This window comes from Oncorhynchus tshawytscha, linkage group LG12, assembly GCF_018296145.1.
Source record: "Oncorhynchus tshawytscha isolate Ot180627B linkage group LG12, Otsh_v2.0, whole genome shotgun sequence".
NCBI classification, from domain to species: domain Eukaryota; kingdom Metazoa; phylum Chordata; class Actinopteri; order Salmoniformes; family Salmonidae; genus Oncorhynchus; species Oncorhynchus tshawytscha.
In genome coordinates this window covers 3,988,418-4,014,694 of record NC_056440.1, presented here as the reverse complement: position 1 = coordinate 4,014,694, position 26,277 = coordinate 3,988,418, and the positions used below count along the sequence as shown (strand labels likewise).

Here is a 26,277-nt window from a genome sequence, read left to right as displayed (position 1 = left end):
GGATGGCCTAAACCTTAATTCTAATCCTAATCCTAACCCTAACCCAGACTGTTACCTTGAAGGTCTGGATGGCCTAATCCTAACCCTAACCCAGACTGTTACCTTGAAGGTCTGGATTGCCTAAACCTTAATCCTAACCCAGACTGTTACCTTGAAGGTTTGGATGGCCTAATCCTAACCCTAACCCAGACTGTTACCTTGAAGGTCTGGATGGCCTAAACCTTAATCCTAATCCTAACCCTAACCCAGACTGTTACCTTGAAGGTCTGGATGGCCTAAACCTTAATCCTAACCCAGACTGTTACCTTGAAGGTCTGGATGGCCTAAACCTTAATCCTAATCCTAACCCTAACCCAGACTGTTACCTTGAAGGTCTGGATGGCCTAAACCTTAATCCTAACCCAGACTGTTACCTTGAAGGTCTGGATTGCCTAAACCTTAATCCTAACCCAGACTGTTACCTTGAAGGTCTGGATGGCCTAATCCTAACCCTAACCCAGACTGTTACCTTGAAGGTCTGGATGGCCTAAACCTTAATCCTAACCCTAACCCTAACCCAGACTGTTACCTTGAAGGTCTGGATTGCCTAAACCTTAATCCTAACCCAGACTGTTACCTTGAAGGTCTGGATGGCCTAATCCTAACCCTAACCCAGACTGTTACCTTGAAGGTCTGGATGGCCTAATCCTAACCCTAACCCAGACTGTTACCTTGAAGGTCTGGATGGCCTAACCCTAACCCTAACCCAGACTGTTACCTTGAAGGTCTGGATGGCCTAAACCTTAATCCTAACCCAGACTGTTACCTTGAAGGTCTGGATGGCCTAAACCCTAACCCTAACCCAGACTGTTACCTTGAAGGTCTGGATGGCCTAACCCTAACCCTAACCCAGACTGTTACCTTGAAGGTCTGGATGGCCTAAACCTTAATCCTAACCCAGACTGTTACCTTGAAGGTCTGGATGGCCTAATCCTAACCCTAACCCAGACTGTTACCTTGAAGGTCTGGATGGCCTGCTGGTGGGTCAGGCCTTGGAGAGAGTCTCCATTCACCTCCAGAATCTCATCTCCCTCTTTCAGTCGTCCGTCTGCCACCGCTGCTCCGTTAGGGAAGATAGTCTTGACAAAGATCCCCATCCTTCCTCGGGCAGAGTCCTGACCTCCGACGATGCTGAACCCCAGTCCCTAACACACACACACACACACACAAAAGTTTCACAACCACCGAGCATAACCAACTACCAACAATACTGTCTGAACCCCAGGGCCAAAAACCCACACACTTCATTCAGAACCAAACTGTAGGAAGTACTAAGAGCCAGACTCATTACATGTGCGTACCAGGTATGTGCCCAACCACACACGAACACGTGAAAAGGACTTGGCTTCTGTAGACCCTGTAGAGTGTTTCAACATGCAAACACACATTCACTGTGAAATTGTATCAAGCTTCTGACTAAAATATACCAAGATGAATAGGATGTGACTTTTATACACTATACAACTCAATTCCAATAGCACACTTCTCTGTTTACTGGTCTGTCAATTATGTTTATCATGAAGGACTGTATGTCTGGGGGGGGACTGTATGTCTGGGGGAGAAGGACTGTATGTCTGGGGGGAGAAGGACTGTATGTCTGGGGGGTCTGTATATCTGGGGGAGAAGGACTGTATATCTGGGGGGGGAATGACTGTATGTCTGGGGGAGAAGGACTGTTTGTCTGGGGGGACTATATATCTGGGGTGGGCTGTATGTCTGGGGGGACTGTTTGTCTGGGGGGACTATATATCTGGGGGGAGACTGTTTGTCTGGGAGAGGGGGAGAAGGACTGTATGTCTGGGGGGACTATATATCTGGGTGGGAGAAGGACTGTATGTCTGGGGGGACTGTTTGTCTGGGAGGGGGACTATATATCTGGGGGGCCTGGGGGGGGGAGGACTGTATGTCTGGGGGGAGAAGGACTGTATGTCTGGGGGTGAGGAGGACTGTATGTCTGGGGAGGAGAAGGACTGTATGTCTGGGGAGGAGAAGGACTGTATGTCTGGGGGGGGTCTGTATATCTGGGGGGAGAAGGACTGTATATCTGGGGGGAGAAGGACTGTATGTCTGGGGGGAGGAGAAGGACTGTATGTCTGGGGGAGAAGGACTGTATGTCTGGGGGGAGAAGGACTGTATGCCTGGGGGCGGGGAGGACTGTATATCTGGGGGGGGAGGAGAAGGACTGTATGTCTGGGGGGGGGGAGGACTGTATATCTGGGGGGAGGAGAAGGACTGTATGTCTGGGGGTGAGGAGGACTGTATGTCTGGGGGGACTGTATATCTGGGGGAGAAGGACTGTATATCTGGGGGGGGAGAAGGACTGTATATCTGGGGGAGGAGAAGGACTGTATATCTGGGGGGAGGAGAAGGACTGTATATCTGGGGGAGGAGAAGGACTGTATATCTGGGGGGAGGAGAAGGACTGTATATCTGGGGGGACTGTATATCTGGGGGGAGGAGAAGGACTGTATGTCTGGGGGGGAGGAGAAGGACTGTATATCTGGGGGAGAGGAGAAGGACTGTATGTCTGGGTGGGGGGGGAAGGACTGTATGTCTGGGGGACTGTATATCTGGGGGGAGGAGAAGGACTGTATATCTGGGGGGAGGAGAAGGACTGTATATCTGGGGGGACTGTATATCTGGGGGAGGAGAAGGACTGTATGTCTGGGGGAGGAGAAGGACTGTATATCTGGGGGAGAGGAGAAGGACTGTATGTCTGGGTGGGGGGAAGGACTGTATGTCTGGGGGACTGTATATCTGGGGGAGGAGAAGGACTGTATATCTGGGTGGGAGGAGAAGGACTGTATATCTGGGGGGACTGTATATCTGGGGGGGGAGGAGAAGGACTGTATGTCTGGGGGGACTGTATATCTGGGGGAGGAGAAGGACTGTATGTCTGGGGGGAGGAGAAGGACTGTATGTCTGGGTGGGGGGAAGGACTGTATGTCTGGGGGAGGAGAAGGACTGTATGTCTGGGGGAGGAGAAGGACTGTATATCTGGGGGGGGACTGTATATCTGGGGGGAGGAGAAGGACTGTATGTCTGGGGGGAGGAGAAGGACTGTATGTCTGGGGGGACTGTTTGTCTGGGAGGGAACTATATATCTGGGGGGACTATATATCTGGGGGTGATTATATATCTGGGGGAGACTATATATCTGGGGGACGGGGACTATATATCTGGGGGTGACTATATATCTGGGGGACGGGGGACTATATATCTGGGGGAGACTATATATCTGGGGGAGACTATATCTGGGGGACGGGGACTATATATCTGGGGGTACTATATATCTGGGGGGACTCCATATCTGGGGGAGACTATATATCTGGGGGGACTATATATCTGGGGGAGACTATATATCTGGGGGACGGGGACTATATATCTGGGGGAGACTATATATCTGGGGGACGGGAGACTATATATCTGGGGGAGACTATATATCTGGGGGGAGACTATATCTGGGGGACGGGGACTATATATCTGGGGGTACTATATATCTGGGGGACTCCATATCTGGGGGAGACTATATATCTGGGGGGACTATATATCTGGGGGGCTATATATCTGGGGGGACTATATATCTGGGGGAGACTATATATCTGGGGGACGGGGACTATATATCTGGGGGTACTATATATCTGGGGGGAGACTATATATCTGGGGGGACGGGGTACTATATATCTGGGGGACGGGGGACTATATATCTGGGGGACGGGGACTATATATCTGGGGGGGGGACTATATATCTGGGGGTGAAGGATGTTTACCGACTATGGTGACGGACAACAGATAAATAAAGACCATTCAGGCACATCCTGGGAGGGAGGTAGTGGGATCAGTGCCACATCTAGTGTGGTGAGCAGTGTGTGTGTGTGTGTGTGTGTGTGTGTGTGTGTGTGTGCTCGCTCACCTTTCCCTGTCCTTTCATGAGGACTATGTTGGATATAATAGACGGCTGGGCCAGTCGCCATGGAGACTCCACTTGAAAGGTGCTCAGGGAGCGAGCTGATTTCTTAACTATCTGGTACTCCTACAGACAGAGACAATGAGACAGAGAGACAGAGAGATGGAGAGACGGAGAGAGAGACAGCGAGAGGGACAGCGAGAGAGAGACAGCGAGAGAGAGAGACAGTGAGAGAGAGAGACAGCGAGAGAGAGACAGCGAGAGGGACAGTGAGAGAGACAGCGAGAGGGACAGTGAGAGGGACAGTGAGAGGAACAGTGAGAGAGACAGCGTGAGGGACAGTGAGAGAGAGACAGTGAGAGGGACAGTGAGAGGGACAGCGAGAGGGACAGTGAGAGAGACAGCGAGAGGGACAGTGAGAGGGACAGTGAGAGGAACAGTGAGAGAGACAGCGTGAGGGACAGTGAGAGAGACAGCGAGAGAGAGACAGTGAGAGAGAGACAGCGAGAGAGAGACAGCAAGAGAGAGACAGCGAGAGAGAGACAGCGAGAGAGAGAGGCAGTGAGAGAGAGACAGCGAGAGAGAGAGACAGTGAGAGAGAGACAGCGAGAGAGAGAGGCAGTGAGAGAGAGACAGCGAGAGAGAGACAGTGAGAGAGAGACAGCGAGAGAGAGAGATAGACAGAGAGAGACAGTGAGAGGGACAGTGAGAGAGACAGAGCACTGATTAGACAGCATCAATGTAGCGTCATCAGACAACTAGGCCTTTTTTCTAGTTCCAGTTACGTCTCAAAAAATGTGTGAGAAGGCACAACATTTACACCTTTGATTAAAAGGCTACAGCCACTTGCTGGCAAAAACTAGTAAACATTGTCAGGTCAATCTGCCCTTGATTAACTCAGCAATTAGCAGTAGCCAACCAGGGCATTGTGATGTGAGCAGGAGAGGCAGAAGGGGCCAAACTGAGAGGGTAGGCTGAAAGACAGGGGAGAGAGGACAGGCAGACAGCCAAACTGGGAATATACAGTATATCTATCAGCCTGATGGGACAAGGGGAATATACAGTATATCTATCAGCCTGATGGGACAAGGGGAATATACAGTATATCTATCAGCCTGATGGGACAAGGGGAATATACAGTATATCTATCAGCCTGATGGGACAATGGGGGGAATATACAGTATATCTATCAGCCTGATGGGACAAGGGGAATATACAGTATATCTATCAGCCTGATGGGACAAGGGGAATATACAGTATATCTATCAGCCTGATGGGACAAGGGGAATATACAGTATATCTATCAGCCTGATGGGACACTGATGGGGGGAATATACAGTATATCTATCAGCCTGATGGGACAAGTGGAATATACAGTATATCTATCAGCCTGTGGGGACAAGGGGAATATACAGTATATCTATCAGCCTGATGGGACAAGGGGAATATACAGTATATCTATCAGCCTGGTGGGACAAGTGGAATATATAGTATATCTATCAGCCTGATGGGACAAGGTTAATATACAGTATATCTATCAGCCTGAGGAGGGAGCAGAACAGGCTTTTACTGTATAGCCAATTTAAAGCCAATCCAGCCACGGAGAGGTCAGACGTGAGGCGTCCCTGGATCCCTGGCCCAGCCAGCCACGGAGAGGTCAGAGACACAGATACAGTATCTCTATGAGAGGAGACGGGAGATACGGAGGCTAGGTTGCTAGTGTATGTCTGTTAAACCTTCAAGGGAAATACCGTTTTGCATGATTTAATAATGGGGATCATTTTAGCTCCCTAAGTAGGGGTGGAACCCAGCAGACAAGCAGGTCTTCAGAGGACTGGAGCTGAGCACCACAGCTAGGTTTAATCAGCTTCCCCTTCAAGGGAAAGTTCCCCATGGGGATAGTACATTATTCCTTGACCTTCACCCTTTGACCTCTTCTGTTGTATAATGACAAGCCTTTGGGTTGGATGTGACTGGCTACGTTTAGGGTTAGGTGTGGGATTTCAACCAGTAACCTTGTGCATGGCAACCCTGGCAACCCGCAGAAATAACACCATCCCCCGGACACTGATCTAGTGACTCCTGACCTCTGCCCTTTGACCTACTGACCTATCAGAACCCCGGACACTGACCTAGTGACTCCTGACCTCTGCCCTTTGACCTACTGACCTATCAGACCCCTGGACACTGACCTAGTGACTCCTGACCTCTGCTCCTGTACCCTCTGACCTACTGACCAGTCAGATCCCCGGACACTGACCTAGTGACTCCTGACCTCTGCTCCTGTACCCTCTGACCTACTGACCAGTCAGATCCCCAGACACTGATCTAGTGACTCCTGACTTCTGCTCCTGTACCCTCTGACCTACTGACCAGTCAGATCCCCGGACACTGATCTAGTGACTCCTGACCTCTGCTCCTGTACTCTCTGACCTACTGACCTGTCAGACCCCGGACACTGACCTAGTGACTCCTGACCTCTGCTCCTGTACCCTCTGACCTACTGACCTGTCGGATGCCTACAGTGTCTAACTGCTGAGGCAGGGAGTGTTTGCGTCCACCTCGTGTCGGTTTCTCCACCATGTCACTCCCCGCCTCTCCATTCTCCACAATCAGCTCGTCATCCTCTCCAACAGACTCCAGACGACTACCGCCCCCTGAAACACAAACCAGGAAATCTTACAAGCCAATCAGCTCCTCTGAAACACAATACAGGACGTCTCACTATCCAATCGTCTCCTTCCGTCTTCATCGAGCCTAGTGGTCTATGTCCTCACCTGTTGTCCGTGTCCTCAGAAAATAACACGGCAACATTACTGTCAATGACAGTGGTTCAAACCATAATGGATATCAAATGAAAAGATGGAAAGTTCTAACAAGGTGTGACATTAGAATGATCCTCCCCCTTTTAATAGTGTTGTTTTGAAATCTCTTGAGGCGCCTACAGTTTCAGTATGGTTGACTAGCTTATGGGGTAAACCTGACTTATTTTCAGCTGGAGCAAATAACTGTGTGGCATGACTGACTGTGTGATGAACACGCTTCAGAACAAGCCCCAATTACACATCACTAGGGACCTGTCTGTCTGTCTGTCTGTCTCTCCCTCTGTCTCCCTCTCCCTCTGTCCGTCTGTCTCTCCGTCTGTCCCTCTGTCTGTCTCTCCCTCTGTCTGTCTGTCTGTCTGTCTCTCCCTCTGTCCGTCTGTCTCTCCGTCTGTCTCTCCGTCTGTCTCTCCCTCTGTCCGTCTGTCTCTCCGTCTGTCTCTCCGTCTGTCTCTCCGTCTGTCTGTCTGTCTGTCTGTCTGTCTGTCTGTCTGTCTGTCTGTCTGTCTGTCTGTCTGTCTGTCTGTCTGTCTCTCCTCTGTCCCTCTGTCTCTCTCTCTCTCTCTCTCTGTCTGTCTGTCTGTCTGTCTGTCTCTCCCTCTGTCTGTCTGTCTGTCTCTCCCTCTGTCCGTCTGTCTCTCCATCTGTCTGTCCGTCTGTCTGTCTGTCCTCTGTCTGTCTGTCTGTCTCTGTCCGTCTGTCCCTCTGTCCGTCTGTCTCTCCATCTGTCTGTCTGTCTGTCTGTCTGTCTGTCTGTCTGTCTGTCTCTCCCTCTGTCTGTCTGTCTGTCTCTCTGTCCTCTGTCTCTCCATCTGTCTGTCTGTCTGTCTGTCCGTCCGTCCGTCCGTCCGTCTCTCTGTCTGTCTGTCTGTCTGTCTGTCTGTCTGTCTGTCTGTCTGTCTGTCTGTCTGTCTGTCTGTCTCTGTCTCTGTCCTCTGTCTCCCTCTGTCCCTCTGTCTGTCCGTCTGTCTCTCCGTCTGTCTGTCTGTCTGTCTGTCTGTCTGTCTGTCTGTCTGTCTGTCTGTCTGTCTGTCTGTCTGTCTGTCTGTCTGTCTGTCTGTCTGTCTGTCTGTCTGTCTGTCTGTCTGTCTGTCTCCTCTCTCTCTCCCTCTGTCTCCCTCTGTCTCCCTCTGTCTCCCTCTCCCTCTGTCTCCCTCTGTCTCCCTCTGTCTCCCTCTCCCTCTGTCCGTCTGTCCCTCCCTCTGTCCGTCTGTCTCTCCGTCTGTCTATCTGTCTCTCCCTCTGTCTGTCCCTCTGTCTGTCTCTCTCTCTCTGTCTGTCTGTCTGTCTGTCTGTCTGTCTGTCTCTCCCTCTGTCTGTCTATCTCTCCCTCTGTCCGTCTGTCTCTCCGTCTGTCTGTCTGTCTGTCTGTCTGTCTGTCTGTCTGTCTGTCTGTCTGTCTGTCTGTCTGTCTGTCTGTCTGTCCTCTGTCTGTCTCTGTCTCTGTCTGTCTGTCTGTCTGTCTGTCTGTCTGTCTGTCTGTCTGTCTGTCTGTCTGTCTCCCTCTGTCTGTCTGTCTCTCCCTCCTCTGTCTGTCTGTCTGTCTCTCCCTCTGTCCGTCTGTCTCTCCATCTGTCTCTCCGTATGTCTGTCTGTCTGTCTGTCTGTCTGTCTGTCTGTCTGTCTGTCTGTCTGTCTGTCTGTCTGTCTGTCTGTCTGTCTGTCTGTCTGTCCTCCACAGGCCATGTTGTCCTCTCTAACCTACCTTGTGATCTGCTCCTGAACTTCATGGATGTGGGAGAGCGGCAGGTTTCTTTCTGTCCTTCCACCCGGCCTCGGTCCTCTAGCTTCTCCAGATCAGTCAGCTGCAAGAAGGAAACATCACTAGATTAATGCTGCATGTCAAGAAACTATCTGAGCCAGCCCAGTACAGTTTAGGTTGGCACAATAGTGTGAAAAGTGCAAGTGTGAATCCAATTAGTCAAGTTCTAGACAGCAGAGAGAGAGATGGAGAAATGTGAGGATTTTAAACAAAAAAGGATTGGATTTGGACTGTTATGCAGAATGGGTTCATATCTAATATTTACAAACAGTACATGGGCTGCCACGAGCTGATAACAGACAACAGAAATCATTTTTCTACCTAATGGTTTCCAGAGGTTTCCAACATGGAGACGGTATTAGGTATTTGTTTACTTTCCTCTGACTTGCCAAACACTTGCTGAGAGCAGAAGGAATGTACCACACCACATGTACACGCCTGACCTCACACAGCGAGCAGGGAAGAAACCAAGATGGAAACACCCGACTGTTGATATTCCAGAACTCTGGAACTCTAGAATTTAGAACACTCACAAACCAAAACGGGGGAAGTTCTAGCTCTTAGGAGAACTCGGCATAAAACATTTTTAAGTGTTTTCCTTTAAGATTTCCCTTAAGGAATCATTTTCCCTTACATTTTTAAGGGTGTTGCATAGAGCCCCTCAATCATTTTCCTTAGGTACAGTACCTTCAGAAGGTATTCATACACCTTGACTTATTCCACATTGTGTTGTGTTACAGCCCGAAATCAAAAGGGATTAAATATATGTTTTTCTTCTCATCCATCTACACACATAACCTCCTAATGACATCACAATAACCCCTAATGACTTAACAATAACCCCTAATGACATCACAATAACTCCTAATGACTTCACAATACCCCCTAATGACATCACAATACCCCCTAATGACTTCACAATGACTTCAGAATACCCCCTAATGACTTCAGAATACCCCCTAATGACTTCACAATGACTTCAGAATACCCCCTACTGACTTCACAATACCCCTAATGACATCACAATACCCCTAATGACTTCACAATGACTTCAGAATACCCCTAATGACTTCAGAATACCCCTAATGACATCACAATAACCCCTAATGACTTCACAATACCCCTAATGACATCACAATACCCCTAATGACATCACAATACCCCATAATGACATCACAATACCTCCTAATGACATCACAATAACCCCTAATGACTTCACAATACCCCTAAAGACACCACAATACCCCTAATGACATCACAATACCCCTAATGACATCACAATACCCCTAATGACTTCACAATGACTTCAGAATACCCCTAATAACTTCAGAATACCCCTAATGACATCACAATAACCCTAATGACTTCACAATACCCCTAATGACATCACAATACCCCTAATGACATCACAATACCCCTAATGACATCACAATACCCCATAATGACATCACAATACCCCTAATGACATCACAATAACCCCTAATGACTTCACAATACCCCCTAAAGACACCACAATACCCCCTAATGACATCACAACACCCCCTAATGACATCACAATACCCCTAATGACTTCACAATGACTTCAGAATACCCCTAATGACTTCAGAATACCCCTAATGACATCACAATAACCCCTAATGACTTCACAATACCCCCTAATGACATCACAATAACCCCTAATGACTTCACAATACCCCTAAAGACACCACAATACCCCCTAATGACATCACAATACCCCTAATGACATCACAATAACCCCTAATGACTTCACAATACCCCCTAAAGACACCACAATACCCCCTAATGACATCACAATACCCCCTAATGACATCACAATACCCCATATGGTCAAAGTGAAAACATATTATTAGAGATGGTTGTAAATGTTTTGAAAAATAAATACAGAAATATCTCATTTACATAAGTATTCACACCCCTGAGTCAATACATGTTAGAATCACATTTGGAAGCGTTAACAGCTGTGAGTCTTTCTGGATCATTCTTTAAGAGCTTTACACACCTGGATTGTGCAATATTTACACATTATTCTTTAAAATAATTATTCAAGCTCTGTCAAGTTGATTGTTGATCATTGCTCGACAGCGATTTTAATGTCTTGCCATAACTGTAGCTGGGCCACTCCGGAACATTCAATCTCGTCTTGGTAAGCAACTCCAGTGTATATTTGGCCTTGTGTTTCAGGTTATTGTCCTGCTGAAAGGTGAGTTTGTCTCCCAGTGTCTGGTGGAAAGCAGACTGAACCAGGTTTTCCTCCAGGATTTTGCCCGTGCTTAGCTCTGTTCAGTTACTTTTCATCCTAAAAAAAACTCCCTAGTCCTTGTCGATGACAAGCATACCAATAACATGATGCAGCCACCACCATGCTTGAAGATATGAAGAGTGGTACTCAGTGAGGTGTTGTGTTGGATTGGCCTGAAACATAGCGCTTTGCATTCAGGACATAAAGTACATTTCTTTGCCACATTTTTTGCAGTTTTACTTTAGTTCCTTGTTGGAATATTTTTTATTCTGTACAGGCTTCCATCTTTTCACTCTGTCATTTATGTCAGTATTGTGGAGTAACTGCAATTTTGTTGATACATCCTCAGTTTTCTCCTATCACGCCTGTTTCTTTGTAGTTACTGGGTGTATTGATACACCATCCAAAGTGTAGTTAATATCTTCACCATGATCAAAGGGATATTCAATGTATGCTTTATTTTTACCCATCTACCAATTGGTGCCCTTTGCATTCTTCTTGGCATTGGAAAAACCTCCCTGGTCCCTGTGGTTTAATTGAATTAGTTTGATATTCACTGCTCGACTGAGGGATCTAACAGATAATTGTATGTGTGGGATACAGAAATGAGGTAGTCATTCAGAAATCATGTTATACACTATTATTGCATACACAGTGAGTCCATGCAACTTATTATGTGACTTGTTAAGCACATTTTTGCTCCTGAACATATTATAGCTTACCATAACAAAGGGGTCGAATACTGACTCAAGACATTAAAGCTTTCCATTTTAAATACATTTGTAAAAATGTCTAAAAACATTATTTCACTTTTGACACACACAATCTCAATTTAATCTATTTTAAATTCAAGCTGTAACACAGCAAAATGTGGTCAAGTGGTGTGAAAAGTTTATGAAAAACTGGAAGGCCCTGAGCACATGTCACGTTCTGACCTTTATTTCCTTTGTTTTGTCATTATTTAGTATGGTCAGGGCGTGAGTTGGGTGGGCAGTCTGTTTGTTTTTCTATGATTTGGGTATTTCTATGTTTTGGCCTAGTATGGTTCTCAATCAGAGGCAGGTGTCATTAGTTGTCTCTGATTGAGAATCATACTTAGGTAGCCTGGGTTGCACTGTGTGGGTGATTGTTCCTGTCTCTGTGTTTGCACCAGATATGGCTGTTTTAGGTTTTCACGTTTCTTGTTTTTGTTAGTCTGTTCATGTATAGTTTTCTTCATTAAAGAACCATGAATAGAAACCACGCTGCGTTTTGGTCCGCCTCTCCTTCACCGCAAGAAAACCGTTACAGAATCACCCACCACAACAGGACCAAGCGGCGTGGTAACGGGCAGCAGCAGGAGCAGCGAAATAAAGACTTCTGGACTTGGGAAGAAATCCTCCACGGGAGAGGACCCTGGGCAAAACCAGGGGAGTGTCGCCGCCCCAAGGTGCAGCAGGAGAAGCGGCAGCAGGAGCAGCGCGAGGAGGAATGGACATGGGAGGACGAATTGGACGGAAAAGGACCCTGGGCACAGCCAGGAGAATATCGCCGCCCCAAAGAAGAGCTGGAGGCGGCGAAGGCAGAGAGGCGCTGGTATGAGGAGGCAGCACGGCGGCGTGGATGGAAGCCCGAGAGTCAGCCCCAAAAATGTATTGGGGGGGCACACAGGAAGTGTGGCGAAGCCAGGTAGGAGACCTGCGCCAACTTCCTGTGCTTACCGGGGGGTGAGAGAGACCGGGCAGGCACCGTGTTATGCGGTGGAGCGCATGGTGTCCCCAGTGCGGGTGCATAGCCCGGTGCGGTACATACCAGCTCTGCGTATCGGCCGGGCTAGAGTGAGCATCGAGCCAAGTGCCATGAAGCCGGACCTACGCATCTGGTCCCCAGTGCGTCTCCTTGGGCCGGCTTACATGGCACCAGCCTTGCGCACGGTGTCCCCGGTTCGCCTACATAGCCCAGTGCGGGCTATTCCACCTCGCCGTACTGGCAGGGCGACCGGGAGCATTCAACCAGGTAAGGTTGGGCAGGCTCGATGCTCAAGAGCTCCAGTGCGCCTGCACGGTCCGGTCTATCCGGTACCACCTCCACGCACCAGCCCTCCGGTGGCAGCCCCCCGCACCAGGCTGTCTCTCCGTCTCATCCCTACAGGTGCTCCCGCCTGTCCAGTGCAGCCGGAGCCTTCCTCCTCTCCAGTGCAGCCGGAGCCTTCCTCCTCTCCAGCGCTGCCGGAGTCTCCCGCCTGTCCAGCGCTGCTAGAGCCTTCCTCCTCTCCAGCGCAGCCGGAGTCTCCCGTCCGTTCAGCGCTGCCGGAGTCTCCTGCCTGTCCAGCGCTGCCGGAGCCTTCCTCCTCTCCAGCGCTGCCGGAGTCTCCCGCCTGTCCAGCGCTGCTAGAGCCTTCCTCCTCTCCAGCGCAGCCGGAGTCTCCCGTCCGTTCAGCGCTGCCGGAGTCTCCCGCCTGTCCAGCGCTGCCGGAGCCTTCCTCCTCTCCAGCGCTGCCGGAGTCTCCCGCCTGTTCGGCGCTGCCAGAGCTCCCGCCCCTCAGTCCAGAGGCGCTAGAGCCCCTCATTCCAGAGGCGCCAGAGCTACTCAGTCCAGCGCTGCCAGAGCCTTCCTCTCCAGCGCTGCCAGAGCCTTCCTCTCCAGCGTTGCCGGAGCTTCCCGTCTGCCCAGCGCCATCTGAGCTACCCGTCTGCCCAGCGCCATCAGAGTCGCCAGTCTGCCCAGTGCCGCCAGAGCCACCCGTCTGCCCAGCGCCGCCAGAGCCACCAGTCTGCCCAGCGCCGCCAGTGCCGCCAGTCTGCCCAGCGCCGCCAGTGCCACCCAGTCTGCCCAGCGCCGCCAGTGCCGCCAGTCTGCCCAGCCGCCAGTACCGCCAGTCTGCCCAGCGCCGCCAGTGCCGCCAGTCAGCCAGGGGCCGCCAGTGCCGCCAGACAGCCAGGGGCCGCCAGTGCCGCCAGTCAGCCAGGGGCCGCCAGTGCCGCCAGTCAGCCAGGGGCCGCCAGTGCCGCCAGTCAGCCAGGGGCCGCCAGTGCCGCCAGTCAGCCAGGGGCCGCCAGAGCCCCTCAGCCCAGGGGCCGCCAGAGCCCCTCAGCCCAGAGGCCGCCAGAGCCCCTCAGCCCAGAGGGCGCCAGAGCCCCTCAGCCCAGAGGGCGCCAGAGCCCCTCAGCCCAGAGGCGCCAGAGCTGCCCCTCTGTCCCGAGCTGCCCCTCTGTCCAGTGGGGTCATTGAGAAGGGTGGCCATGGTTAGAAAGCCACGGAGGCGGACAATAAGGTGGACTAAGACGATGGGGAAGTGGGGTCCGCGTCCCGCGCCAGAGCCGCCACCGCGGACAGACACCCACCCAGACCCACCCCTATAGGTTAAGGTTTTGCGGCCGGAGTCCGCACCTTTGGGGGGGGGTTACTGTCACGTTCTGACCTTTATTTCCTTTGTTTTGTCATTATTTAGTATGGTCAGGGCGTGAGTTGGGTGGGCAGTCTGTTTGTTTTTCTATGATTTGGGTATTTCTATGTTTTGGCCTAGTATGGTTCTCAATCAGAGGCAGGTGTCATTAGTTGTCTCTGATTGAGAATCATACTTAGGTAGCCTGGGTTTCACTGTGTGTTTGTGGGTGATTGTTCCTGTCTCTGTGTTTGCACCAGATATGGCTGTTTTAGGTTTTCACGTTTCTTGTTTTGTTAGTCTGTTCATGTATAGTTTTCTTCATTAAAGAACCATGAATAGAAACCACGCTGCGTTTTGGTCCGCCTCTCCTTCACCGCAAGAAAACCGTTACAGCACAGCATGATGGGTGAATTAAAAGGAAGAGTTGAAAAAGCAGAAACAAAGTGTTTCATTGACAGATCGTTCAGCTTCTCCCCCTGCAACTGGATCCTGGACTTCCTGACGGGTCGCCCCCATGTGGTAAAGGTAGGTAGCAAGACATCTGCCACGCTGATCCTCAACACTGGAGCTCCCCAGGGGTGCGAGCTCAGTTCCCTCCTGTACTCCCTGTTCACCCACGACTGCATGGCCAGGCACGACTCCAACACCATCATTAAGTTTGCAGACGACACAACAGTGGTAGGCTTGACCACCGACAACGACGAGACAGCCTATAGGGAGGAGGTCAGAAACCTGGCCGGGTGGTGCCAGAATAACAACCTATCCCTCAACATAACCAAGACTAAGGAGATGAATGTGGACTACAGGAAAAGGATGACAGAGCACGCCCCCATTCTCATTGACGGGGCTGCAGTGGAGCAGGTTGAGAGCTTCAAGTTCCTTGGTGTCCACATCAACAACAAACTAGAATGGTCCAAACACACCAAGACAGTCGTGAAGAGGGAACGGGCACGACAAAGCCTATTCCCCCTCAGGGAAATAAAAAGATTTGGCATGGGTCCTGAGATTCTCAAAAGGTTCTACAGCTGCAACATCGAGAGCATCCTGACCGGTTGCATCACTGCTTGGTACAGCAACTGCTCGGCCTCCGACCGCAAGGCACTACAGAGGGTAGTGCGTACGGCCCAGAACATCACTGGGGCTAAGCTACCTGCCATCCAGGACCTCTATACCAGATGGTGTCAGAGGAAGGTCCTAAAAATTGTCAAAGACCCCAGCCACCCCAGTCATAGACTGTTCTCTCTACTACCGCATTGCAAGCGGTACCAGAGTGCCAAGTCTAGGACAAAAACAGTTTTTACCCCCAAATCATAAGACTCCTGAACAGGTAATCAAATGGCTACCTGGACTATTTGTGTTGTGCATGCATAGTCACTTTAACCATATCTCCATGTTCATACTACCTAAATGAGCCTGACTAACCGGTGCCTGTATATAGCCTCTCTACTGTATATAGCCTCTCTACTGTATATAGCCTCTCTACTGTATATAGCCTCTCCTGTATATAGCCTCTATACTGTATATAACCTCTCTACTGTATATAGCCTCTCTACTGTATATAGCCTCTCTACTGCATATAGCCTCTCCTGTATATAGCCTCTATACTGTATATAACCTCTCTACTGTATATAACCTCTCTACTGTATGTAGCCTCTCTACTGTATGTAGCCTCTCTACTGTATATAACCTCTCTACTGTATGTAGACTCTCTACTGTATATAGCCTCTCTACTATGTAGCCTCTCTACTGTATATAGCCTCTCTACTGTATAGCCTCTCTACTACTGTATATAAGCCTCTCTACTGTATATAGCCTCTCCTGTATATAGCCTGTATATACTCTATATAACCTCTCTACTGTATATAGCCTCTACTGTATATACTGTATATAACCTCTCTACTGTATATAGCCTCTCTACTGTATATAGCCTCTCTACTGTATGTAGCCTCTCTACTGTATATAGCCTCTACTGTATGTAGCCTCTCTACTGTATATAGCTCTCTCTACTGTATATAGCCTCTACTGTATGTAGCCTCTCTACTGTATATAGCCTCTCTACTGTCTATAGCCTCTCTACTGTATAACCTCTCTACTGTATGTAGCCTCTCTACTGTATATAGCCTCTCCTGTATATAGCCTCTATACTGTATATAACCTCTCTACTGTATGTAGCCTCTCTACTGTATGTAGCCTCTCTACTGTATATAGCCTCTCTACTGTATATAGCCTCTCTACTGTATATAGCCTCTATACTGTATATAACCTCTCTACTGTATGTAGCCTCTCTACTGTATGTAGCCTCTCTACTGTATATAGCCTCTCTACTGTATATAACCTCTCTACTGTATATAGCCTCTCTACTGTATATAGCCTCTCCTGTATATAGCTCTCTACTGTATATAGCCTCTCTACTGTATATAGCCTCTCTACTGTATATAATGTAGCCTCTCTACTGTATATAACCTCTCTACTGTATATATACCTCTCTACTGTATATAACCTCTCTACTGTATATAACCTCTCTACTGTATATAGCCTCTACTGTATATAACCTCTCTACTGTATATAGCCTCTCTACTGTATATAGCCTCTCTACTGTATATAGCCTCTCTACTGTATATAGCCTCTCTACTGTATATAGCCTCTCTACTGTATATAGCCTCTACTGTATATAGCCTCTCTACTGTATATAACCTCTCTACTGTATATAACCTCTCTACTGTATATAGCCTCTACTGTATATAGCCTCTCTACTATATAGCCTCTCTACTGTATATAGCCTCTCTACTGTATATAACCTCTCTACTGTATATAGCCTCTCTACTGTATATAACCTCTCTACTGTATATAGCCTCTCTACTGTATATAACCTCTCTACTGTATATAGCCTCTCTACTGTATATATCCTCTCTACTGTATATAGCCTCTCTACTGTATATAACCTCTCTACTGTATATAGCCTCTCTACTGTATATAACCTCTCTACTGTATATAGCCTCTCTACTGTATATAGCCTCTCTACTGTATATAACCTCTCTACTGTATATAGCCTCTACTGTATATAACCTCTCTACTGTATATAGCCTCTCTACTGTATATAGCCTCTACTGTATATAGCCTCTCTACTGTATATAACCTCTCTACTGTATATAGCCTCTCTACTGTATATAGCCTCTCTACTGTATATAGCCTCTCTACTGTATATAGCCTCTCTACTGTATATAGCCTCTCTACTGTATGTAGCCTCTCTACTGTATGTAGCCTCTCTACTGTATGTAGCCTCTACTGTATATAAGCCCTCTCTACTGTATATAGCCTCTCTACTGTATATAGCCTCTCTACTGTATATAACCTCTCTACTGTATGTAGCCTCTCTACTGTATATAACCTCTACTGTATATAGCCCTCTACTGTATATAACCCTCTACTGTATATAGCCCCTCTACTGTATGTAGCCTCTCTATATAGCCTCTACTGTATATAGCCTCTCTACTGTATATAACCTCTCTACTGTATGTAGCCTCTCTACTGTATATAACCTCTCTACTACTGTATATAAGCCTCTCTACTGTATATAACCTCTCTACTGTATATAGCCTCTCTACTGTATATAACCTCTACTGTATGTAGCCTCTCTACTGTATATAACCTCTCTACTGTATATAGCCTCTCTACTGTATATAGCCTCTCTACTGTATGTAGCCTCTCTACTGTATGTAGCCTCTCTACTGTATATAGCCTCTCTCCTGTATATAGCCTCTCTACTGTATATAGCCTCTCTACTGTATATAGCCTCTCTACTGTATATAACCTCTCTACTGTATGTAGCCTGGCAAATGTTATTTTTCCACTGTATTTTTACTATTTTTTAAATGTCTTTACTTATCTATTGTTCACCTAATACCTTTTAGAAATTGCACTGTTGGTTAGAGCCTGTAAGTAAAGTGTTTCACTGTATTCGGAGCACGTGACAAATAAACTTTGATTTGATTTCTACCCCAGTGTCATTGACAGGTCTTTCAGTTCGCGGGCTTCTACAACCATTTAATTGACAGGTCTTTCAGTTCGCGGGCTTCTACAACCATTTAATTGACAGGTCTTTCAGTTCGCGGGCTTCTACAACCATTTAATTGACAGGTCTTTCAGTTCGCGGGCTTCTACAACCATTTAATTGACAGGTCTTTCAGTTCGCGGGCTTCTACAACCATTTAATTGACAGGTCTTTCAGCTCACAGCTTCTACAACCATTTAATTGACAGGTCTTTCAGTTCGCGGGCTTCTACAACCATTTAATTGACAGGTCTTTCAGCTCACAGCTTCTACAACCATTTAATTGACAGGTCTTTCAGTTCGCGGGCTTCTACAACCATTTAATTGACAGGTCTTTCAGTTCGCAGGCTTCTACAACCATTTAATTGACAGGTCTTTCAGCTGACAGCTTCTACAACCATTTAATTGACAGGTCTTTCAGTTCGCGGGCTTCTACAACCATTTCATTGACAGGTCTTTCAGCTCACAGCTTCTACAACCATTTAATTGACAGATCTTTCAACTTCTACAACCATTTTATTGACAGAACTTTCAACTTCTACAACCGTTTCTGAACCTAACCGTCTGGTTCTCAGACAGTATTTCTGGGGGACCTCGTGTTGATCTAGGCTTCAGCCTATTGGGGGGTTGGAGGGTTATGTTTCAGGCCTACCCAGGCATTGACACACTGAGGTACTTAAACAGCTACCGGAGTTCCACAAATACACAACCTCCATGTTGGCCGGTTTATCTAAATGAGTTGCTCATTTTAGCTGCTCAGACTTTTCGACCGTGAAAAAAATCACCCCCTTGAGATTCAGCCCATTGGGAAAAAAAATGTTATTGATCATAAATGTTATTTTTCTGAAGTGGAGTCTCTCAATAAGTTTAATTTAGTTATTTATATAGATAAACAGAGACTCATATTCAATGGGGTCTATAATTTTTGACACCGCAGATAAATAATACAATCATACAAATACTGCGCTATATAAAATTTAAATGGGAATATGTATTATTTTATACTAATACAATTGCTCAGAGAACAATATTTTGTATAACAAGTAATACAAATATATAAAAAAGATGGGATAAAAATGATTGGATCCCTGTTGTCAATACTCTAGAACCCTCCCCTGTTGTCAATACTCTAGAACCCTCACCTGTTGTCAATACTCTAGCATTCTCCCCTGTTGTCAATACTCTAGAACCCTCACCTGTTGTCAATACTCTAGAACCCTCCCCTGTTGTCAATACTCTAGAACCCTCCCCTGTTGTCAATACTCTAGAACCCTCCCCTGTTGTCAATACTCTAGAACCCTCCCCTGTTGTCAATACTCTAGAACCCTCCCCTGTTGTCAATACTCTAGAACCCTCCCCTGTTGTCAATACTCTAGCATCCTCCCCTGCTGTCAATACTCTAGCATTCTCACCTGTTGTCAATACTCTAGCATCCCCCCTGTTTTGAATCGTCTAGAACCCTCCCTTGTTTTGAATAGTCTAGAACCCTCTGTTGTCAATACTCTAGAACCCTCCCCTGTTGTCAATACTCGATATCTGCAGCACTCCACAAACCAAGCCTTAATGGTAGAGTGGCCAGACAGAAGCCACTCCTCAGTAAAAGGCACATGACAGCCCACTTGGAGTTTGCCAAAAGTCAGCTGAAGGATTCTCAGACCATGAGAAACAAGATTCTCTGGTCTGATGAAACCAAGATTTAATAATTTGTCTTGAATGCCAAGAGTCAAGTCTGGGGGAAACCTGGCACCATCCCTACGGTGAAGCATGCTGTTGGCAACTTGAGATGATCTGCAGAGAAGAATGGGAAAAATTCCCCAAATAAAGGTATACCAAGCTTGTAGCGTCATTCCCACGAAGACTCAAGGCTGTAATCGCTGCCAAAGGTGCTTCAACAAAGTACTGAGTAGGATCAAGGTCAGAATACATACATAAATGTGATATTTCTGTTTTTAATTTTTAATACATTTGCAAATATTTCTAAAAACCTGTGTTTGCTTAGTCATTATGGGGTATTGTGTGTAGATTGATGAGGATATCTATATTGTTTTATTCATTTTAGAATAAGGCTGTAACGTAACAAAATGTGGAAAAAGTCAAGGGGTCTGAATACTTTCAGAATGCACTGTATATAAATCTATATCTATAAAGGGGATACTACAGCTCCTATGTTACTTCCGCTGTTCGCCGACACAGTCATCAGTTTACAGTCTGAGTATGAGCAGTATGATCTCCTACAGTTCTGACAGATCCGACAGCTCCTACTCCTACAGTTCCTACAGATCCTACAGCTCCAACAGCTCCTACAGCTCCTACAGCTCATACACCTACAGTTCCTACAGTTCATATAGCTCCTACAACTCCTAAATCTCCTACAGCTCCTACTCCTACAGCTCCTATACCTCCTACAGCTTATACTCCGAAAGCTCCAACCGCTCATACTCCTACAGCTCCTACTCCTGCAGATCCTACTCCTACAGCTCATACTCCTACAGCTCCTACAACTCATACATCTACTACAGATCCTGAAGCTCATACTCCTAAAGCTCCTACAGATCATACTCCTACATCTACTACAGATCCTACAGCTCATACTCCTACAGATCCTACAGCTCATACTCCTACAGCTACTACAGATCCTACAGCTCATACTCCTACAGCTCCTACAGCTCATACTCCTAAAGCTCATACTCCTAAAGCTCTTACAGCTCATACTCCTGCAGCTACTACAGACCCTACAGCTCCTACAGGTCATACTCCTACAGCTCATACAGCTCCTACAGCTCATACTCCTACAGCTCCTACAGCTCCTACAGCTCATACTCCTACAGCTCCTACAGCTCCTACAGCTCATACTCCTACAGCTCATACAGCTCATACTCCTACAGCTCATACTCCTACAGCTCATACAGCTCCTACAGCTCATACTCCTACAGCTCCTACAGCTCATACTCCTACAGCTCCTACAGCTCCTACAGCTCATACTCCTACAGCTCATACAGCTCATACTCCTACAGCTCATACTCCTACAGCTCATACAGCTCCTACAGCTCATACTCCTACAGCTCATACAGCTCCTACAGCTCATACAGCTCCTACAGCTCATACTCCTACAGCTCATACAGCTCCTACAGCTCATACTCCTACAGCTCATACAGCTCCTACAGCTCATACTCCTACAGCTCATACAGCTCCTACAGCTCATACTCCTACAGCTCCTACAGCTCCTACAGCTCATACTCCTACAGCTCATACTCCTACAGCTCATACTCCTACAGCTCATACAGCTCCTACAGCTCATACTCATACAGCTCCTACAGCTCCTACTCCTACAGCTACAGCTCCTACAGCTCCTACAGCTCCTACTCCTACAGCTCATACAGCTCCTACAGCTCATACTCCTACAGCTCATACTCCTACAGCTCATACTCCTACAGCTCCTACAGCTCATACTCCTACAGCTCATACTCCTACAGCTCATACTCCTACAGCTCATACTCCTACAGCTACAGCTCCTACAGCTCATACTCCTACAGCTCATACAGCTCCTACAGCTCATACTCCTACAGCTCCTACAGCTCATACTCCTACAGCTCATACAGCTCCTACAGCTCATACTCTACAGCTCATACAGCTCCTACAGCTCATACTCCTACAGCTCCTACAGCTCCTACAGCTCGTACTCCTACAGCTCCTACAGCTCCTACAGCTCATACTCCTACAGCTCATACAGCTCATACTCCTACAGCTCATACTCCTACAGCTCATACAGCTCCTACAGCTCATACTCCTACAGCTCATACAGCTCCTACAGCTCATACAGCTCCTACAGCTCATACTCCTACAGCTCATACAGCTCCTACAGCTCATACTCCTACAGCTCCTACAGCTCCTACAGCTCATACTCCTACAGCTCCTACAGCTCCTACAGCTCATGCTCCTACAGCTCAGCTCATACTCCTACAGCTCATACTCCTACAGCTCATACTCCTACAGCTCATACTCCTACAGCTCATACAGCTCCTACAGCTCCTACAGCTCCTACAGCTCATGCTCCTACAGCTCATACAGCTACAGCTCCTACAGCTCATACTCCTACAGCTCATACTCCTACAGCTCATACTCCTACAGCTCATACAGCTCCTACAGCTCATAGCTCCTACAGCTCCTACAGCTCATACTCCTACAGCTCCTACAGCTCATACTCCTACAGCTCCAACAGCTCATACTCCTACAGCTCATACAGCTCCTACAGCTCATACTCCTACAGCTCATACTCCTACAGCTCCTACAGCTCCTACAGCTCATACTCCTACAGCTCATACAGCTCATACTCCTACAGCTCATACTCCTACAGCTCATACAGCTCCTACAGCTCATACTCCTACAGCTCATACAGCTCCTACAGCTCATACAGCTCCTACAGCTCATACTCCTACAGCTCATACAGCTCCTACAGCTCATACTCCTACAGCTCATACAGCTCCTACAGCTCATACTCCTACAGCTCATACAGCTCATACTCCTACAGCTCATACTCCTACAGCTCATACAGCTCATACTCCTACAGCTCACTCCTACAGCTCCTACAGCTCCTACAGCTCACAGCTCCTACAGCTCATACAGCTCCTACAGCTCATACAGCTCCTACGGCTCATACTCCTAGAGCTCATACAGCTCCTACAGCTCATACTCCTACAGCTCCTACAGCTCCTACAGCTCCTACAGCTCATACTCCTACAGCTCCTACAGCTCCTACAGCTCATACTCCTACAGCTCATACAGCTCATACTCCTGCAGCTCATACTCCTACAGCTCATACTCCTACAGCTCATACTCCTACAGCTCATACAGCTCCTACAGCTCATACTCCTACAGCTCATACAGCTCCTACAGCTCCTACAGCTTGCACAGGACTCTGAAACCATCCAAATGAGAACCAAAATATACATTCAGAACCCAGCCTCATTGCCTTTGGCAAGCTACTCCACAGACAGAGAGGAGGACGCAGGCAAGGAGACAGACAGACAGACAGAGATAGACAGGCAGGGAGTCAGACAGACAGGCAGGGAGTCAGACAGACAGGCAGGCAGGGAGTCAGACAGACAGGAAGGCAGAAAGCGAGAGGGAGACATATTTGAGGGAAAAAGAAAGACAGCCATGAAAGGGAAAAAGGACACAAAAGGGGGGGAAGGAATGTAAAGCCACTTTTACTTGTTCGTTTCTAGGAATAGTTTGTTGACTTTGTTTACTGACGTGTGCGCGTGTGTGCGCGCCTGGGTGTGTCAGATGAAGCATGGCCTGCTGGAAACAAGTTCCTGTATGGGGCCGAGCGACACAACGTCTAGGGTTCAGAGAAAACACGGGTCAATGACCATGCAGCCCACAGCATTACTGGACTGGACTTAAAAAACTAACTGACTAAATCGCTTTAAACCCCCCCATCTCTCTCTGGCCTTTCTCTTTTTATCTTTCACTGTCCTCTTCTCAAAAGCTTTCTCCTCTTTCTCCTCTTTCCCTCTACCCTCTCTCTATTTATTATCACTCTTTCACTCTTTTCTCCATTCCGTTCTGGTCTCTCTCCCTCTCTCTCCCTCTCTCCCTCTCTCCCTCTCTCCCTCTCTTCTCTCTCTCTCTCTCTCTCTCTCTCTCCCCCTCTCTCTCTCTCTCTCCCCTCTCCCTCCCCTCTCTCCCTCTCTCCCTCCCCCTCTCCCCCTCTCTCTCTCTCTCTCTCTCTCTCTCTCCCTTCTCTCTCTCTCCCCCTCTCTCTCTCTCTCTCTCCCTTCTCTCTCCCCCTCTCTCTCTCCCCCCCTCCCTCCCCCCCCTCTCTCTCTCCCCCTCTCCCCCCCCCTCCCCCCCCTCTCCCCCCCCCCCCCTTGTGGGTTCAATTACAGGCTCAAAATGGCCAAAAACAAATAACTTTCTTCTGACACTCATCATTATATTCTTGTTTTGAAAAATAAAAGGCTATTCCATGTGAGAAATTGCCAAGAAACTGAAGATCTCGTTCAACGCTGTGTACTACTCCCTTCACAGAACAGCGCAAACTGTCTGAATGGAAAGAGGAGTGGGAGACCCCGGTGCACAACTGAGCAAGAGGACAAGTACATTAGAGTATCTAGTCTGAGAAACAGACGCTTCACAAGTCCTCAACTGGCAGCTTCATTAAATAGTACCCGCATATCACCGGTCTCAACATCAACAGTGAAACAGCAAAGAAAATATCTCACACTGGCCAATATCTCAGACTGGCCAATATCTCAGACTGGCCAATATCTCAGACTGGCCAATATCTCAGACTGGCCAATATCTCAGACTGGCCAATTAAAAGAAAAGAATAAGATGGGCAAAAGAATGGACAGAGGAAGATAGGAGAAAAAAAAGTGTTATGGACAGACGAATCTAAGTTTGAGGTGTTCGGATCATTCGTGAGACGCAGATTTTTGTTTAAAGAGTTTAGTACTTGACGCCATCTGTCAAGCATGGGGGAGGCAATGTGTTGGTCTGGGGGAGGCAATGTGTTGGTCTGGGGGAGGCAATGTGTTGGTCTGGGGAGGCAATGTGTTGGTCTGGGGGAGGAAATGTGTTGGTCTGGGGGAGGCAATGTGTTGGTCTGGGGGAGGCAATGTGTTGGTCTGGGGGAGGCAATGTGTTGGTCTGGGGGAGGCAATGTGTTGGTCTGGGGGAGGCAATGTGTTGGTCTGGGGAGGCAATGTGATGGTCTGGGGGAGGCAATGTGATGGTCTGGGGGAGGCAATGTGTTGGTCTGGTGGAGGCAATGTGATGGTCTGGGGGAGGCAATGTGATGGTCTGGGGGAGGCAATGTGATGGTCTGGGGGAGGCAATGTGTTGGTCTGGGGGAGGCAATGTGTTGGTCTGGGGGAGGCAATGTGATGGTCTGGGGGAGGCAATGTAATGGGGAGGCAATGTGATGGTCTGGGGGAGGCAATGTAATGGTCTGGGGGAGGCAATGTGTTGGTCTGGGGGAGGCAATGTGTTTGTCTGGGGGAGGCAATGTGTTGGTCTGGGGGAGGCAATGTGTTGGTCTGGGGGAGGCAATGTGTTGGTCTGGGGGAGGCAATGTGATGGTCTGGGGGAGGCAATGTGATGGGGAGGCAATGTGATGGTCTGGGGGAGGCAATGTGTTGGTCTGGTGGAGGCAATGTGATGGTCTGGGGGAGGCAATGTGATGGTCTGGGGGAGGCAATGTGATGGTCTGGGGGAGGCAATGTGATGGTCTGGGGGAGGCAATGTGATGGGGAGGCAATGTGTTGGTGCTTTGGTGATGGTAAAGTGGGAGATTTGTACAGGGTAAAAGGGATCTTGAAGAAGGTAGGCTATCACTCCATTTTGCAACGCCATGCCGTACCCTATGGACGGTGATTAATTGGAGCCAATTTCCTCCTACAACAGGACAATGACCCAAAGCACAGCTCCAAACTATGCAATAACTATTTAGGGAAGAAGCAGTCAGCTGGTATTCTCCATCCAACCTCACTGAGCTCGAGCTGTTTTGCAAGGAGGAATGGGAAAAAATGTCAGTCTCTCGATGTGCAAAACTGATAGAGACATACCCCAAGCGACTTACAGCTGTAATCGCAGCAAAAGGTGGCACTACAAAGTATTAACTTAAGGGGGGCTGAATAATTTTGCACGCCCAATTTTTCCGTTTTTGAGTTGTTAAAAAAGTTTGAAATATCCAATAAATGTCGTTCCACTTCATGATTGTGTCCCACTTGTTGTTGATTCTTCACAAAAAAATACAGTTTTATATCTTTATGTTTGAAGCCTGAAATGTGGCAAAAGGTCGCAAAGTTCAAGGGGGCCGAATACTTCCGCAAGGCACTGTAATTGCTGCATATGAAGGATTCTTTGACAAAAACAAAGTTTGAAAGACACAAGTATTATCGAAATGTTTTTAAAAAATCATGATTAATAACCTTGTCAACGTCTTGACTATATTTCCTATTCATTATGCAACTCATTTCATGTCTGTTTTCATGGAAAACAGTGACCCCAAACTTTTGAACGGTAGTGTATATAGGGTTTAGTCTTTAGGGAACGCAACACTAA

At 47.9% G+C, this 26,277-nt stretch overlaps 1 protein-coding gene across 1 annotated transcript in view; it reads right to left on the bottom strand.

The window, feature by feature from the left end:
* Window positions 1-26,277, bottom strand: part of LOC112262507 (PDZ domain-containing protein 2) — a 242,216-nt gene that overhangs the window by 78,556 nt on the left and 137,383 nt on the right. The window contains exons 7-10 of the mRNA XM_042331146.1: window positions 8,474-8,573; window positions 6,455-6,603; window positions 3,953-4,072; window positions 996-1,184 (exon numbers count right to left, since the gene is read on the bottom strand). Coding sequence (XP_042187080.1) covers window positions 996-1,184; window positions 3,953-4,072; window positions 6,455-6,603; window positions 8,474-8,573 — 558 coding nt within the window. The remainder of the gene's footprint in view (window positions 1-995; window positions 1,185-3,952; window positions 4,073-6,454; window positions 6,604-8,473; window positions 8,574-26,277) is intronic.